The sequence below is a fragment of the Canis aureus genome, chromosome 8, assembly GCF_053574225.1.
Source record: "Canis aureus isolate CA01 chromosome 8, VMU_Caureus_v.1.0, whole genome shotgun sequence".
Lineage (NCBI taxonomy): Eukaryota > Metazoa > Chordata > Mammalia > Carnivora > Canidae > Canis > Canis aureus.
The window spans coordinates 5,890,214-5,904,835 of record NC_135618.1 but is presented as its reverse complement, the minus strand read 5'-3'; the positions used below and the strand labels follow the sequence as shown (position 1 = coordinate 5,904,835).

General features: G+C 51.3%; 1 protein-coding gene across 1 annotated transcript in view; it reads left to right on the top strand.

Annotated features, from left to right (window-relative positions):
- CRYZ (crystallin zeta) overlaps positions 1-12,542 on the top strand; it is a 44,692-nt gene extending 32,150 nt beyond the window's left edge. Inside the window, exon 9 of the mRNA XM_077905059.1 lies at positions 12,061-12,542. Within this exon, the coding sequence (XP_077761185.1) occupies positions 12,061-12,201 (141 nt within the window). The 3' untranslated portion in view covers positions 12,202-12,542. The remainder of the gene's footprint in view (positions 1-12,060) is intronic.
- The last annotated feature ends 2,080 nt before the right edge of the window (positions 12,543-14,622 follow it).

The window sequence follows — 14,622 nt, the reverse complement described above, 5'->3', positions numbered from 1 at the left end:
ACAGTGCAATATGATGTAGCTGTTAGAACGATCGTGGAGATATGTAGCTGCTAACGTGGGAAGATGTGCCGGGAACAGAATTAAGAATATTTAGTTTAAAAAGAAGATACAAAATATGTATAATTACGGTTCTATTTCATTGGGTTTACCTATGCATTTCAAGAGATGCCCCTTAGCTACTTAGCAGGTTTTTTTTTCTTTTTAAGATTTTATTTATTTATTTATTTATTTATTCATGAGAGACACAGAGAGAGAGAGAGGCAGGTTCCATGCAGGGAGCCCTACGTGGGACTCGATCCCGGGTCTCCAGGATCATGCCCTGGGCCAAAGGCAGACGCTAAACAACTGAGCCACCCAGGGATCCCTAGCAGAAGGTTTTGATGTAGTAGTAGAGTCATCAAGATACCCTCCTCATACTTTCATTTTTTCAACATTTTCAAAATTTTTTTTAGCCAAAGTTATTTCTAACAAATCAGTAGCAACATTCTATTTTTTTTTAAAGATTTTAAAAATTTATTCATGAGAGACTCAGAGAGAGAGGCAGAGACACAGGCAGAGGGAGAAGCAGGCTCCCTGCGGGGAGCCCGATGAAGGACTCGATCCCAGGACCCCGGGATCACGCCCTGAGCTGAAGGCAGACGCTCAACCACTGAGCCACCCAGGCGTCCCACAAAATTCTATTTAAAAGAACTGCTTCCCTAAATAATAAATATTAGGATCTAAAGAGTATATTAATATCAAACATCAAAATACATGACTTATGAAGTTTCAGAGTACATATATATGTCTTATTTTGAATCTTCCGCAGCTGTATGTCAGCATATTCAGAATTAATGTTATCTGTGTTGGTGATTTATGATTTATTCTCATGACATGCTCTGTAAAACATTATTGCAGGATGTGTGTTCAATTTGTATTAAGTGGATTGTAATGATTTGCCTCATGCATGTTTTTTTTTTGTTTTGTTTTGTTTTTAATTTTTTTAAATTTATTTATAATAGTCACAGAGAGAGAGAGAGAGAGAGAGAGAGAGAGAGGCAGAGACACAGGCAGAGGGAGAAGCAGGCTCCATGCGCTGGGAGCCCGATGTGGGATTCGATCCCGGGTCTCCAGGATCGCGCCCTGGGCCAAAGGCAGGCGCTAAACTGCTGTGCCACCCAGGGATCCCCATGTTTTTGAAATCATAAAATTGTCCTCAGAAAATACTCCATTTTTGTCTTAAAAATGTAGACTCTTCAGATGGTGAGAAATAATCTGTTCTTGGAAGAACTTTGTGTGTACACTTGAACTTTCAGATTTAACTTATGGTTAATAAAAAACCCTGGATGAACTTTGGCTTATCCGTTGTGTCTTGGATATTTATTTTGGTTGCAGCATCACGTTTGAAATCCAACTGTAAGCATCGCTTGTAATCAAAGGCACTTGTCGGAGGTGTGACAGATGCATTTTAGCAAAATTGTAGCCACGTATTATTTGGTGAAATATTATTTTGCTTAGGAATTAACAGTCATTCTCTTTCTCAGTGTATCCATGTAATTTGGGTTTTTTACGTGTCTTGCAGTTTCTTTTATCCTAAAGTAGGTTTGAGTTTATTAGCTGGTTTCACATAGTCTTGTTTATAGACCTATCGCTGTAGCTTCTAAGTGCTTCTCAGATTATGTTCCTTTTTTTATGTCTATCAAACTACATTTCCACGCAAATGAAGAACCCTTTGCCTGCTTTGGGTAGCCCGCTGGGGAACTAAGTGAGGGGTGCTGTTTTCCCGTTTTACTCCCCCCAGCAATAGGCAATTTCTCTGGAATTTTTTTTAATTTAATGTTTTAATTTTTTTAAATTTTTATAATAAATTTATTTTTTATTGGTGTTCAATTTGCCAACATACAGAATAACACCCAGTGCTCATCCCGTCAAGTGCCCCCCTCACCCCATCCCCCGCCCTCCTCCCCTTCCCCCACCCCTAGTTCGTTTCCCAGAGTTAGGAGTCTTCATGTTCTGTCTCCCTTTCTGATATTTCCTACTCATTTTTTCTCCTTTCCCCTTTATTCCCTTTCACTATGTTTTATATCCCCCAAATGAATGAGACCATATAATGCTTGTCCTCCGATTGACCCATTTCTCTGGAATTTTTATTTCACGACGAAGAAAGCACTAAGCTATTTACACTTGGAAATGCCTTTGCCTCTTTTGTCTCCATCCCCTGGTTCGTTGAACGCGGCGACCACCCCGCTTACGAAGCATTCGTTTCCCTGAATCCCATTGCTCTGGCCTCTTCAGGAACTTCGCCCTCTCAAGTCTTCCCCAAATCCTGGGGCTTCGTCATGTCCCCGGACGCATGAACACCTCACACTCCTTCCTATCCTGACTTCTAGACCACCTGACACCCCTGCTCCCGTCTCAGCTGCCCGCGTAGACTCTCTCCTTCACTCACCGTTGTACACGCTGGCTCGCCTTGCTCTGCGGCCTTCCCTCGCTACACTACCCCGACCGGCATCACTGTCCCCCCGTGCGCCCCCCCTTGCTCCCCGCCTGCTCTGAGGCCCCCGTGGGCACGGGGCTCGGGTGTTGCACTAACCGGTCGGAATCGGCGTGTCCGGAGTCGACCCCTGCCCGCGCTGGGTGCGTGGGGACAGCTTGTTCCCGGCTGCCCAGGCCCAGCAGGCCCGCCCGCGCCCCCCTCTGCCCTCTGCCTTCTGGCCTCGGCGCCCACACACCCCGCCTCGGGCCCAGGCCCTGGCGGTGGCTCAGCCTCCTCTTGCCGACCCGGGCTCCAGTGGCCACAAAGTGCCAGAGCGACCTTTGTGAAATCTCGGATTAAAATCCCATAACTGTGTGCTCAGGAAACAAAATCAGAACCCCCACAAACTGCCCAGCTTTTCCCCAGGGCCCTGCCTCCCTGGCCCCTCCCCCGCACCCCCATCCTGCCGGCCCGCTCGGCCTTCCTTGAACCCACCCGGCCCTTCGGCATCTGTCCTGCACCGGGATTCTCTCCACGTCCCCCCGACCCACATGCTTGTCCTTCAGGACTCGATGACCACGACTGTGCGGCTCCCCCCCTTTGCACCTCGTTGATGAAGGGGGGATCCCCCACCCCAAATAGTGTGAGATGCCAAACATGCAGCCCCCAAGCTCATCACAGGAGGGGGCAGGAGTTCTTAGTCACCCCCCAGGGCCCAGGGAGGAGGGCGCTGAGAGCCGTGCAAGGCCGCATGGGGGGCTGCACCTGGGAGCCCAGTCGACCCAAGGGGGCCTTACGGGGTCAGGCCCTGCAGTAACAGGCGGGCAGGGGAGCCCCCGGTGCCCCCGGGGAATGCGATTGGTTTAAAAAGCCTCACAGGCTGGCGGAGAGGGACAAGCCATTGGATGGGGACAGAGGAGCCCGCTGGGCGGCCGGGGAGCCTTTGGCACCAGGTGAGGGCGTGGGGACAGGGGCCCGCAGCTGAGCCTTCAGGCCTGGAGGCCGTGGGGCACTGAAAGCCGCTCCGCTCGGCCCCCGGGGGGCAGGAGGGTCCCCTCCTCCCGGCTCCTAGGACGGACCTGAACGCTTGCCACCTGCTCAGGGCCACTGCCGTCCCTTTAGAAGAGCACGGGTACGCGGGGCGCACCGGCCACCTGGCACTGCCGCACGTCCCCGGCCTGCGCGGTTCTCCGCGGGGACTGCCCCTGTCCTAGGGCTGTCTCGGCGCCGCAGGGTGGGAGGGACTCGGCAGACGGTTAGCGACTCGGCTAATGAACCTGAACCACACACTGACTTCTGGAATGTACCTTGCCATCTGCCGAGGATGTGTGCGGCCCCGGCCCGACCCCCGGGCCTTGGCCAGCGCTGTGCCCCGGGTCAGCCGCAGGCCGCTGGGAGGTGGCCGTGGGCTGGGGGTGCGGGGCCGGGACGGAGCCCAGGCCCGGGGCAGGAGCCGGGGGGCAGGAGCCGGGGGGTGGCAGGAGCCAGGGGGCAGGAGCTGGGGAGGGCAGGAGCCAGGGGGCAGGAGCTGGGAGGCAGGAGCTGAGGGGGCAGGAGCTGGGGGCAGGAGCCGGGGGGAGCAGGAGCTGGGGGCAGGAGCTGGGGGCAGGAGCCAGGGGGCAGGAAACGTGGGTGCAGAGCCCGGCTCGGTGCCTACTGGAGACGAAGGCGCCCTCCAAGCTCTGCAGTCACACCTGCCAGAGTAGCCTCCCCGCCCTGACGGGACCAGGCTGGCGGTGACGACCGTGTCCTGCGCCCGTGTGCCACCTTACTGTCTCAGCACCGTGAGGCCGGCTGCCCCCCGGCCCCAGGCACGTGGCCAGCGACGTCGGGGCCCGGACACTGGTCCCACCCAACTAGCCGAAGGTCTGTCCTTGCTGTCGCGTGGCCCCATCTGCTTTCCTGGCCCGAGTCGCTCCCCGAGCCTCCCGCCCCCCAGCTCACTGTCTCCTCCTCTCTCCGTCCCCCGGTGTGGCCGGTCAGGTGTGGCACCTGCTGCCAAGTGCCTCCTGTCGCTTGCCCTCCGAGCCCAGAACCTTCTGCCCGCGGTCCTGCGAGCCACGGCCGCCTGGCCTGTCGTCCCTGCTCCGGACACGCCGAGAGGCCGAGGGGCTGGTGGAAGACACCACGCTGCTTCCGTGTCCCCGTGGGAAGCAGCAGGAGGCGGGCGAGGCCTCTCCCCCCGCAAGGTACGTGGGGGCCGCCGGGCGGTGATGAGAGCAGGTGGCCGCGACGCCGCGACAGGGCGGCCGAGCTCGGGGACACTGCTGCCCGCGGGCACTGAGCAGTCGCACCACCTGATCGGACCTTTTTTGCCCTAAATAGAATTTAAGCTGCTGGAGGTGAGGAATCCAAAGCTGCCAGCGGGCGGCCCAGGCCCGGTCGAAGCCTCTGGGGAGCGACAGCGGGTCAGCTGCTCTGCCTTTGTCTCCCTGTCGCACCATTTACATTTGTTGTGAATATATAGATATATATATTTTAAGCTTTTTCAATTTTTCCCATAAAGACAACTTTTTTCTTCCTGTTCTTTACCTGTCTACTTTGGCTCTGCCTCGCCTAGATGAAGACACAGCAAGGACCTGGAAAACAGAGCATCCCTTTTATGACAATTTCTCTTTTACACGACTTTTTTGACGGGATCCGGGGAACTGCCTGTCCCTTGTCAAAGGGGAAGTGCTCTGCACCCTACCACAGGCCCGAAAGAAAAGGGCTTTTAGGAAATAAAATATTTTAAATTGATCCATGGCAATTTTCCCATTTTCCCGAGTAGATTGGAAAGTGGGAATAAAAAAGACAGGAGGAGGGGAAAAGGGTGCTTCAAACAACCAACTGTAATAGCCTAAGGTAGGGGACGCCTGGGGGCCCAGTGGTTAAGCATCTGTGTTCAGCTCAGGGCGTGACCCCGGGGTCCTGGGATCAAGTCCCGCGTCGGGCTCCCTGCAGGGAGCCTGCTTCTCCCTCTGCCTGTGGCTCTGCCTCTCTCTCTCTGGGTCTCTCATGAATAAATAAATAAAATATATTAAAAAAGAAGTAATAGCCTCAGTTAGGTTTAGTACACTATTGATATTTTTTGCTCCGGATAGGTACAAAGGAGGTTCAAGTGCTCTGTGTGCAGGCTTTTCCATCCTTGAGATCATATATATGTATATATTTATATGTGCCTACGTGTGTGTGTGGGTGTGTATTTAGCTCCCAGTCATCCTGGCCAGTGTTTATCTAAACGCTTTGAAGCATATGAAGTCCCAGGTATGCAACACAACCCTGGGCAACCACAGACAAGGGGGAAGCACATCTCCCGGAAATAATACTTGTTTATCGTGTTATTACAAATAATGCTGTATCCCGAGTATTACACACACACACACACACGTATATATAGTGCATATTATGTATATATGTATATATATGAAGTTTAAACTGTATTGCAGAAGAACCTACAGAGATATGTAAACATATTGGTACATTAACTGTAAATTGCAGATTTAACATTTGGATCAAGTACAAAAAAATGGCTTTATATACTGTCAAAGCTCAGCTCTGGGTACTTGCCATCTTGCTTCAAAGAAAATCTCACTTTGGATGATGAAGAGAGGGAAAAAAAAAGAAAAGGGATTTTTTTTTAAAGAAAATAAAAGTAAAATCGATCCATTAAAACATTTACTTTCCTTTATTATTTTATTTGAATGAAACAAGCATCCAGACCTCTTAACCTTATTTAATTTTAGCTTGAAAACCTTGGACAGCCTAATTCTTAAACTTATATTCTAAATATACAAAGTGCCTAACACAGGTAAGTATTAATTTTTAAATGTCAATTCAACTTGATAGGAAAAAGGCAATTGATGTGCTTCAGCAATAACTTCCACTTGTTTTTAACTTGTTTTATTAAAGCTTGCAATTCTATTTAATTGGCATGTAATTTAATTGCCACATAAGTTATTTAATTATATGCTATAAATGGAAAATGTTGTTTATAGGCAATCACATCCCTTTTGTTAAAATCTGGAATACTAGATCTCCCTCAATCTTGTGTTGATATTATTCCTTCATGCTCATTATTTGCATTGCAGGATTGAGTTACATCACATATTAAATTGATTTTGCTATTGTGTATAATGGGGAGCGTGTGTGTGTTGTATTGTTGTATTTCGGTAATTCTGAAAGCCAAAATTTTAACCTACTTTATTAGTGAAAACAAAGGCCCAGAAGTTTCTTTCTCTATGGGAAGTGCGATGTCGCGATCCTCCACACGTGCTGTCCACCCAGCTCAGCACGCCCTCCCCTGCCCTCTTGCCCAATTCTAGCACATTGCTTGGATGCAAGTACCTTGGAAGGCTCTTCTGACCCCACTAATAGGTTAGATGTTTTTCTCTTGGTTCCTTTAGCAGAACAACCACTACGGAGTGAGACAAACCCAGACGTGGTCTAGCCTTCATCTTTCCCTAGTGTGGCAACCTTGGGCCTTTAGGAGTTTCAAGTTTCATGGTTCTCAGTCAGGGATACTAGTTATCTTATTGGTTGTTCTATAAAAAATCTATTAGATGCACCTTTCTATGCCTTCGTACAATGTTGGCACCAAAAAAGCCTGCAAAGAAACTTAGCTCTCTTCCATTAGGCACTCAATAAATATATGTTGAGCACATGGATTGCAGTTATCTGGTTTGTTTTTTTTTTCCGGCTTTTTCGTAGTAATAATTGACAATATTTATCAACCGACGACTTGTCTGACTCCCACGGCTCTGTTTATCCAGGGATCCACGGGTGGTCTTTTGTCTCATGAAAGGTAGAGAACAGTACCTGCCACATAGCAGGTGGTTAGTAAATTGATGGAAAACCTCTAGCTCGCCCATCGGACTAAAAACTTAATAAATTCTTCAAATAAACATCATTCATTCGACATATTTGTTAAGCCCCTGCTCTGAACCAGGCACTGTTCTCTACCCTGAGTTATACATCAGCGGCTGTGGCTTCGTAGCATTTGGATTTGGGTGGAGAGAGGCAATGATAAACCAACAGGTGAAGTACATGGGGTGTCGAGGGATGGTAAGAGCCACACGGAGAAGTCATGAGGAGTAAAGGGCAAGAGAATGTTGAGAGCAGGGGCTGCTTTAGGTGGTGTGGTCAGGGGAAGCTTCCGATGAAGGTGATGTTCGCATGAGGGACCTAAGGGAAAGGAGGAGGTCAGCTGTGCAGATAGAGAGCTGGACACAGAGCTTTCCAGGCAGAAGGAATAGCAGGTGCAGAAGCCCTGAGGAACATCTGTGGTGCATTTCGGGAGGGCCGAGGTGCTCCGACCAGGGTGGAGTGAGGGGGTGGGAGGGTAACAGAAGATAACACCAGCAGGGTCACAGGGAGCCTTTCAGATCAGTGGAAATGTTTAGATTTGAAATATGAGTTAGATGAAAAAAAAAAAAATGTATCCATTAGCATTTGGATACGGAGGTAAAAACCTCTGCTACGTAAGCAGAAAGTGGTTTATGTAGGGAATAAGCGTATGCCCTTGTCTGATACTCGGTGGACACAAGGGATGCTTTTTTATTAAAAAAAAGAAAAGATTTTATTTATTTATTTGAGGGAGAGAGAGTGAGAGAGCACGAGCCGGGAGGAGAGGGAGAAGCAGGCTCCCCGTGAGCAGCGAGCCTCATGTGGGGCTGGATCCCGGGACCTGGGGATCATGACCTGAGCTGAAGGCTGAAACCTAACAAGGAAGCCACCCAGGCATCCCAGGACACAAAGTATTCCTTAGATTTGTTCTGACAGCAAGGGAAGTCGTGGCCTCCTTTGCATTATATTTAATTTCAATTTATAATTATAGCTGTTCACCTAAAAATTTCAAACCTTCCTTTGAAAACACATTATAGTTTTATTTCAAATTTCCCAAGGCCCTGGGTGTTTTTTTTTTTTTTTTTTTTTTTTTTTTTTTTTTTTTTTATGGGAGTATTTAAGCACTGTTGATTCAAATCGGTGTCTCTGGGCCCTTGTTTCCAAATTGCATTCATTAAATGTTTTCAGGTGCGATCAATATTTTTTTGAAAGTCTCCAAATTTAGTTTGTAAAATTGCATGCTTGGATTGTGGAGCAATTATCCTCTCATATGATGAGAAATATTTTAACTCTTTCCGAAGACCACACACAAAGAGAAGGAAGACATCTGCATTAAAAGGTGGGGCTTTCTCTCTTTGTTTAAGGAAAAGAAATATCCCTTTCATTTGGGGCTATATAAGCATAAACCCATAATCCTTCTTTATTTCTCAGAGCCTGCATGTCAACGTGCTCTCACACGGCTGGCGGCCGATGCCCCTTCCCAAAGCACTGTGCACCACCCCCCCACCCCACCCGCCTTCCCAGCCCAGGTCAGCCTCTCTTCAATGTTAACAGCTTCCTACCTGGCCAGCACAGGAACTAGTCGTCCTCCCACCCTCCTCCCTGGAGCCAGGCTGACTGCTCTAGTGGGAAAATCTGATCCTCTCCCTGTCGTGCTGACATCTCCAGGGGGTCCCCGCAGCCTGGATCGTGGAACCCACACTTCTTAACCTAAGCTTCCAGAGCCTTTGGGGTTGAGGCCCTTGTCTGGTCTTAGCCACAGCTCTCCCCATGCCCATGCTCTGTCTTCCCCGGGAGCCTGAAATAACTTCTGGTCGGTGCACACACACTGCCAGCCTCTCAGCCTTGCCCGCGTGCTGCCCCCGTTCCCCTGGCTGACACTTTCCCCACTGCATGCCCACCTCCTACCTTGTCGCCTCACGAAAACGGCTCATCCTTCAAGACTTCGGGGTCACCGCCTCTGTGAGGCTGTCCTTGATCTATGCGGCCCAGCTGGCTCTGCGGGCCCCCCTAGCATCTTGTGTGTTTTTGGGTTTTTTTAAAAAAGATTTTATTTATTTATTCATGAGAGACACCGAAAGAGAGGCAGAGACACAGGCAGAGGGAGAAGCAGGCTCCATGCAGGGAGCCCCATGTGGGGCTTGATTCCGGGAATCCAGGGTCACGCCCTGAGCCCAAGGCAGACGCTCAACCCCTGGGCCCCCCAGGTGCCCCGTCCCCATAGCACCTTAGGAACACCCAGCCTAACTGTAAGAGCTGACATCCTTGATTGTCATCAAGGATAGGTGTGTAGATAAGAGATCTTTCTTCCCCAAGGGGTGGTTAGATGGTTGGGTGTATGACTCCTACCGTCCCCTGTCCGTCGCCCCAGGGCCTGAGACAACACCAGGTACTCACTAAAGGTGGATTTGTTGGAATAAAAGCTCTCTGGGGGACCCTCGTCTGAATTAGGTTTTGCTGCTGTTGATGAAATGCAGTATGTTCCTCACCAGACGGTGTCACACTAACTCTACGTTTTCAGCACCGGTTTTGGCTTTTCCAGCTTCGCTCTAACGTATTAATTGGGTTGTTATGGGAAGGAGATGATAATTTAGGCACTGTTTACAGAATAAAACTGATTTAACCTTCAGTTTTTCCGTGAACGTTTTTTTTTCCAAGCCCAGCGTTCCAACTGAAATTGCCAAAGTAAAAAAGGAAGTCTCTAATATATTTATATATATATATCTCCACATATATTATATATATATAATGATTAGAATGAAATTCTAGGTAAAAATTCAAGCTAGGGCATCAAGTGAAGAACACAGGAAAAATGCGAAGCACGAAGTCCACACCCCAGCAGGGTGAGGGCCCCATCACAGCTTCGGCTACACCATGGATCCTTTCCACCTCTAGCAAAATGCAAATTGTGTTTGGTATTTGAGAAGTGCTGAAAGGGAAACTGAGGCCCAGAATGGAAGGCGCCTTGTTTGCCGGGTTTCTTTGACTTGGAAGAGCTCGAGGTGCTGCGTGGGGAACCCTTGCCCATAGCTCGGTGAACATCAGCCACGAAGGGGAAGCAAGCGGAAGAGGGAAGATCAGCGCCTTGAGGGTGCGAGGACACAGTGAAGAGAGCTTCAAGCCAGAGAGTGGCCAGGTGCTCAGAGCGCTAGCGGGGGGCGAGCGCCCTTGGAGTCACACGGTCGCCAAGGTGAGAAGGCCTTCCAAGTCAGAAGGTTACGGATCCTAAAACGCGCTGGCCGTGGGACCTAGGGCCACGTAGACCTGACCTGTCAGGCCATCCGTGTCGCCAAACAGAAGATAGAGCTTATCTCCAGCGTCGTGAGCACCAAATAAGAGGACGCGTGTAAACACGATTAAAATGCTACATTCACATAAAGTGGTCTCGCAGGAGGGAAGTGGGGGGACAAGTATTGAGCATCTCGCCGGGGCAGGTGAGCGCGGGACTCGACACCAAGTCACGCCTCTGGGGACGCCTGGGCGGCTCAGGGCGTGATCCTGGAGGCCCAGGATCAAGTCCCACATCTGGGTCCCCCCGGGGAGCCTGCTTCTCCCTCTGCCTGTGTCTCTCATGAATAAATACATAAAATCTTTTTTTTTAGATTGATTGATTGATTGATTGATTGATTGATTTATGATAGACATAGATATAGAGAGAGGCAGAGACACAGGAGGAGGGAGATGCAGGTTCCATGCAGGGAGCCCTACCTGGGAGTTGATCCCGGGTCTCCTGGATCACGCCCTGGGCCAAAGGCAGGCGCTAAACCGAGCCACCCAGGGATCCCCAAATACATAAAATCTTAAAAAAAAAAAATGAAAGCACACCTCGGATTCCATCCAGTGGGGCCAGACTCTCCCCCAGTCAATGAACTACAGCCACGGCCCCTGCATACCCGTGTCCCCTTTCTTTCCTGGGCCTGCCACCGGGTTCCAATAAACACCCCCTAGAGAACGGGCAGCATGGTTGTAGGTACCCGTCCCTAACCCTGAAGGATCTTCGCAAGGGGTGGGCTTCCTCAGAACTGGTGGGTCTCAGCTTCTAGATGCCTTGCGACGGCGCGGAGTTGAATGAGTTCTTCTAGGGGAGCTCTGGGTGTGTTGGCAACCAGTAGACGCCGGGTGAAGCTTCCTTTTGGAGGGAAAAGATGTAGAAGAGTATTTGCCACCAGAACAAGACTACCTCTGCCTTTGAGACCTTACGGGGTGAAGAGATGAGGCTGTTTTTCCTGAAAAGGGTCAAACCGGTTTGGGAAGACCCCACTTTGAGACGGCAGGAATCCCCTTGCCCTGGCTGTGTTCTCAATAACCGTCTACCAAATAAATTAAGGTCAGTCCTTATGCCTGACGATATTAGCAATCTCTCTGTCTGAGGTTATCGGTTTCAACACATGAACAGAATTATAACTCGTTTAGTAGTTGGTGATTTCCATTCCAGAAATAATTGGATTGGGACAGGCAAGATATGTTTTCTCCCATGTACCCACTGGAGTCAAGAGGGTTATTATTCTAATGAACGTCATGTGGCCCCGGGTGAAAAAGAAATAGTAAAATAAAATAAGATAAAATAAAATAAAATAAAATAAAATAAAATAAAATAAAATAAAATAAAATAAAATAGAATAAATAAAATAAAATAAAATAAAATAAAATAAAATAAAATACAACAATGGAGGAGTGAGGAAATTCCAAGATCTTACTCAGCTTAAGGCACAGAGAGCGAACCCTAACAGCAGCATACGTTCTCAAGTTGATCCTTTTATTTGTCCTTTTTCTTTCTGTAGGTCATATTTGCGGCATTTGCTGCTAAAAGAAACCAGATAATTCAAGACATTCAACTTTCATCCAAAAAAAAAAATTGTAGAAATTTGGATCAGTATCACACAGACGCTGTTCGAATATTAGCAGTCTGTGCAATGGATTAGAACTCCCATGGATTTTCTTGCGCCCTTCTGCAAAATTTCATTATTTCCACGGCTGTTGAACTGAAACTATTGCCGGTTACTAAAAAGGCAGGGCAAATATTGCGTCGCCGGCTGATTAGTAGCTCCACTCCTTGACGCGTTTGCCACTGTTGCTGCTCGATGTTTTCCGCGGAGCGACGTGACCGCTGTTCGGGGAGGCGGTGGGCTGACCTCCACCTGGCGTTCCACGGAGGAGCCTGGGCCGCGGGCCTCCCGCACTTGGGCCTTTATCTGCAACCGGACGCTTTGTCTCCCCAAATCCCGCCTGTCAGCTTCCCCCAAATAAGCTGGATTTATTAATACAGGTTGTTGCTTCTTGTTCAGATACTGAGCCGCGTGGGGGGCCTCGGAGAACCACAGAGAAGCAAAGCGGAGGACCTGTCCCCGGGTCGCGGACTGCAGGGGCACGGACACTGGGCCACTGCGGAGCTCCGAGGTCGCTTGCCCGGTTTGCCTGGAGCAGCTGGCACCGTCAGCTCGGCTTCGCCCGGCCTCATTGTCAGGCTGCACGGGGGCCCGACTGGGAAACGGTGTGGCGACTGGGTGCGCACCCTCCGGTGTGTGCCCTCCCGTGCTCCAGCGTGGCACCTGTCAGGGCGGCCTGCCCCAGGGCGGGGTGGAGGCCCGGGTGGCACCCGTCAGGTCGGCTGGAGGCCCGGGTGGCACCCGTCGTGGGTGGCCTGCCCCAGGGCGGGTGGAGGCCCGTGTGGCACCCATCGGGGGTGGCCTGTCCCCAGCACAGGGTGGGCCCACATGGCACGTGTCAGGGGTGGCCTGCCCTAGGGTGGGTGGAGGCCCACGTGGCACCCGTCGGGGCCTGCCTGTCCCAGGGAGGGTGGAGGCCCAAGTGGCACCTGTCAGGGCCGGCCTGCCCCAGGGAGGCGTAGAGGCCCGGGTAGCACCAGTCGGGGGTGGCCTGCCCCAGGCGGGTGGGGGCCTGCCATCTGCTGACACCAACGCGCTCTGGAGAGGACCGGCCACACGGCCTCACCCAGGTGTCCACAGGCCTTGGGCGTCACTGACCATCCTCGCTCGGCGACAGCCGGGTGGCGCAGGGCCTGCCGGTGACCTGCCTGTCACCCACCTGCGTGGCTGGTCCCACTGGGCCACCTGGCCTGGGCCGGCCTCCCCGTCCATGGATCTCTGAGGCGCAGAGGGTGTCGGGCTTTGGCTAAGTAGGTAAGGACAGTGTCCCTGGCGCTGCCTGTGGCTCCGAGGAGGACAGGGCGGCCTGCCCGGGGCTCGGCCTGTGCCGTGGGAAGCGCCGCGGTCGTGGATCACGCTGCTGTCGAGTCCCGTCACCGCCACACCCCACGCGCATCCCCAGCGCTGCGCTTTGTCCCTTTCCTCTTGGGGGACACCGCTCCCCGCTCAGCCAGCCGGTCGGGCCGCGCCTGTCCCTTGTTTCTGGGCTCCCCGCGCGCTGGGCTAAACCAAACTTCTACCAAAACTGGCGGGCGTGCCAGGGGGGTCGGGGTTGCCTCTGAGCACAGGGCTGCTCTCGGGCTGCACCCTGGTCAGGGAAAGGCCGAGACCCCTCCGGGCCAACGTGATGGGATGTGGCCTCCAGGGAAGGACAGCATTCAGGAGGGTCACCCCGCGTTCTCTCCAGCTGCAGCTCTGCTGAACCCCCTTTCTATGAATGCTCTCCCTTTCCAAATGATCTTCCCCTTCGGCTTTGAGAATCTGGGTCTACCCTTCAGGAGAATTCTAGTGCCTTCTACAGGGGCCGGGCTTGCCTGCGGGCCCAGGGGCCTTCCCGGGCCGTTAGGGTGTCGACAAAGGAACACTCAGGGCCTCCAGCAGGATGGCGAGGGGCAGCAGGTCATCCTTGAGACCCTGCCCAGCGATCCCACGTCGGGGGGCCGCCCTCCAGGCTCCCTCAGACCTTCCCACCCCAGAGTGGTCTGCACCTCCTTCATCTCCAGTTGCAGGTGTCTGCAGGCTCTCACGGACATGGACTTGGGGGCACGGGCCCCCCAGCACCCCCCTGGGAAGGACCGGCCTTCCTGCAGCCCCGAGTTAGAAGCCAGTGGGCAGATCTCCAATCACAGATAATTTTTGTTCAGCCTGATAATGTCCTAAAAACTCAGAAAATTCCACCCCAAACAGTCTGGCTTTTTAGCTTTTTTGGGAAAAAAAAAAAAAAGTCCCAGAAGGCGTTTCCAGAAGGCAAGGCCGGGCCTCCAGGATCACACCCTAGGCTGCAGGCAGCGCCAAACCGCTGTGCCACAGGGGCTGCCCTTTTTTTGTTTTTTTTTTAAAGATTTTTATTTATTTCTCAGGCTGTTTTAGACGTTTGATGGTGCGGATACTTTCCACCCCCCTGTCATGCTTAACTTAGATGTCACCAGTTATTTCAATGGTTTCCTCTTATAAAGT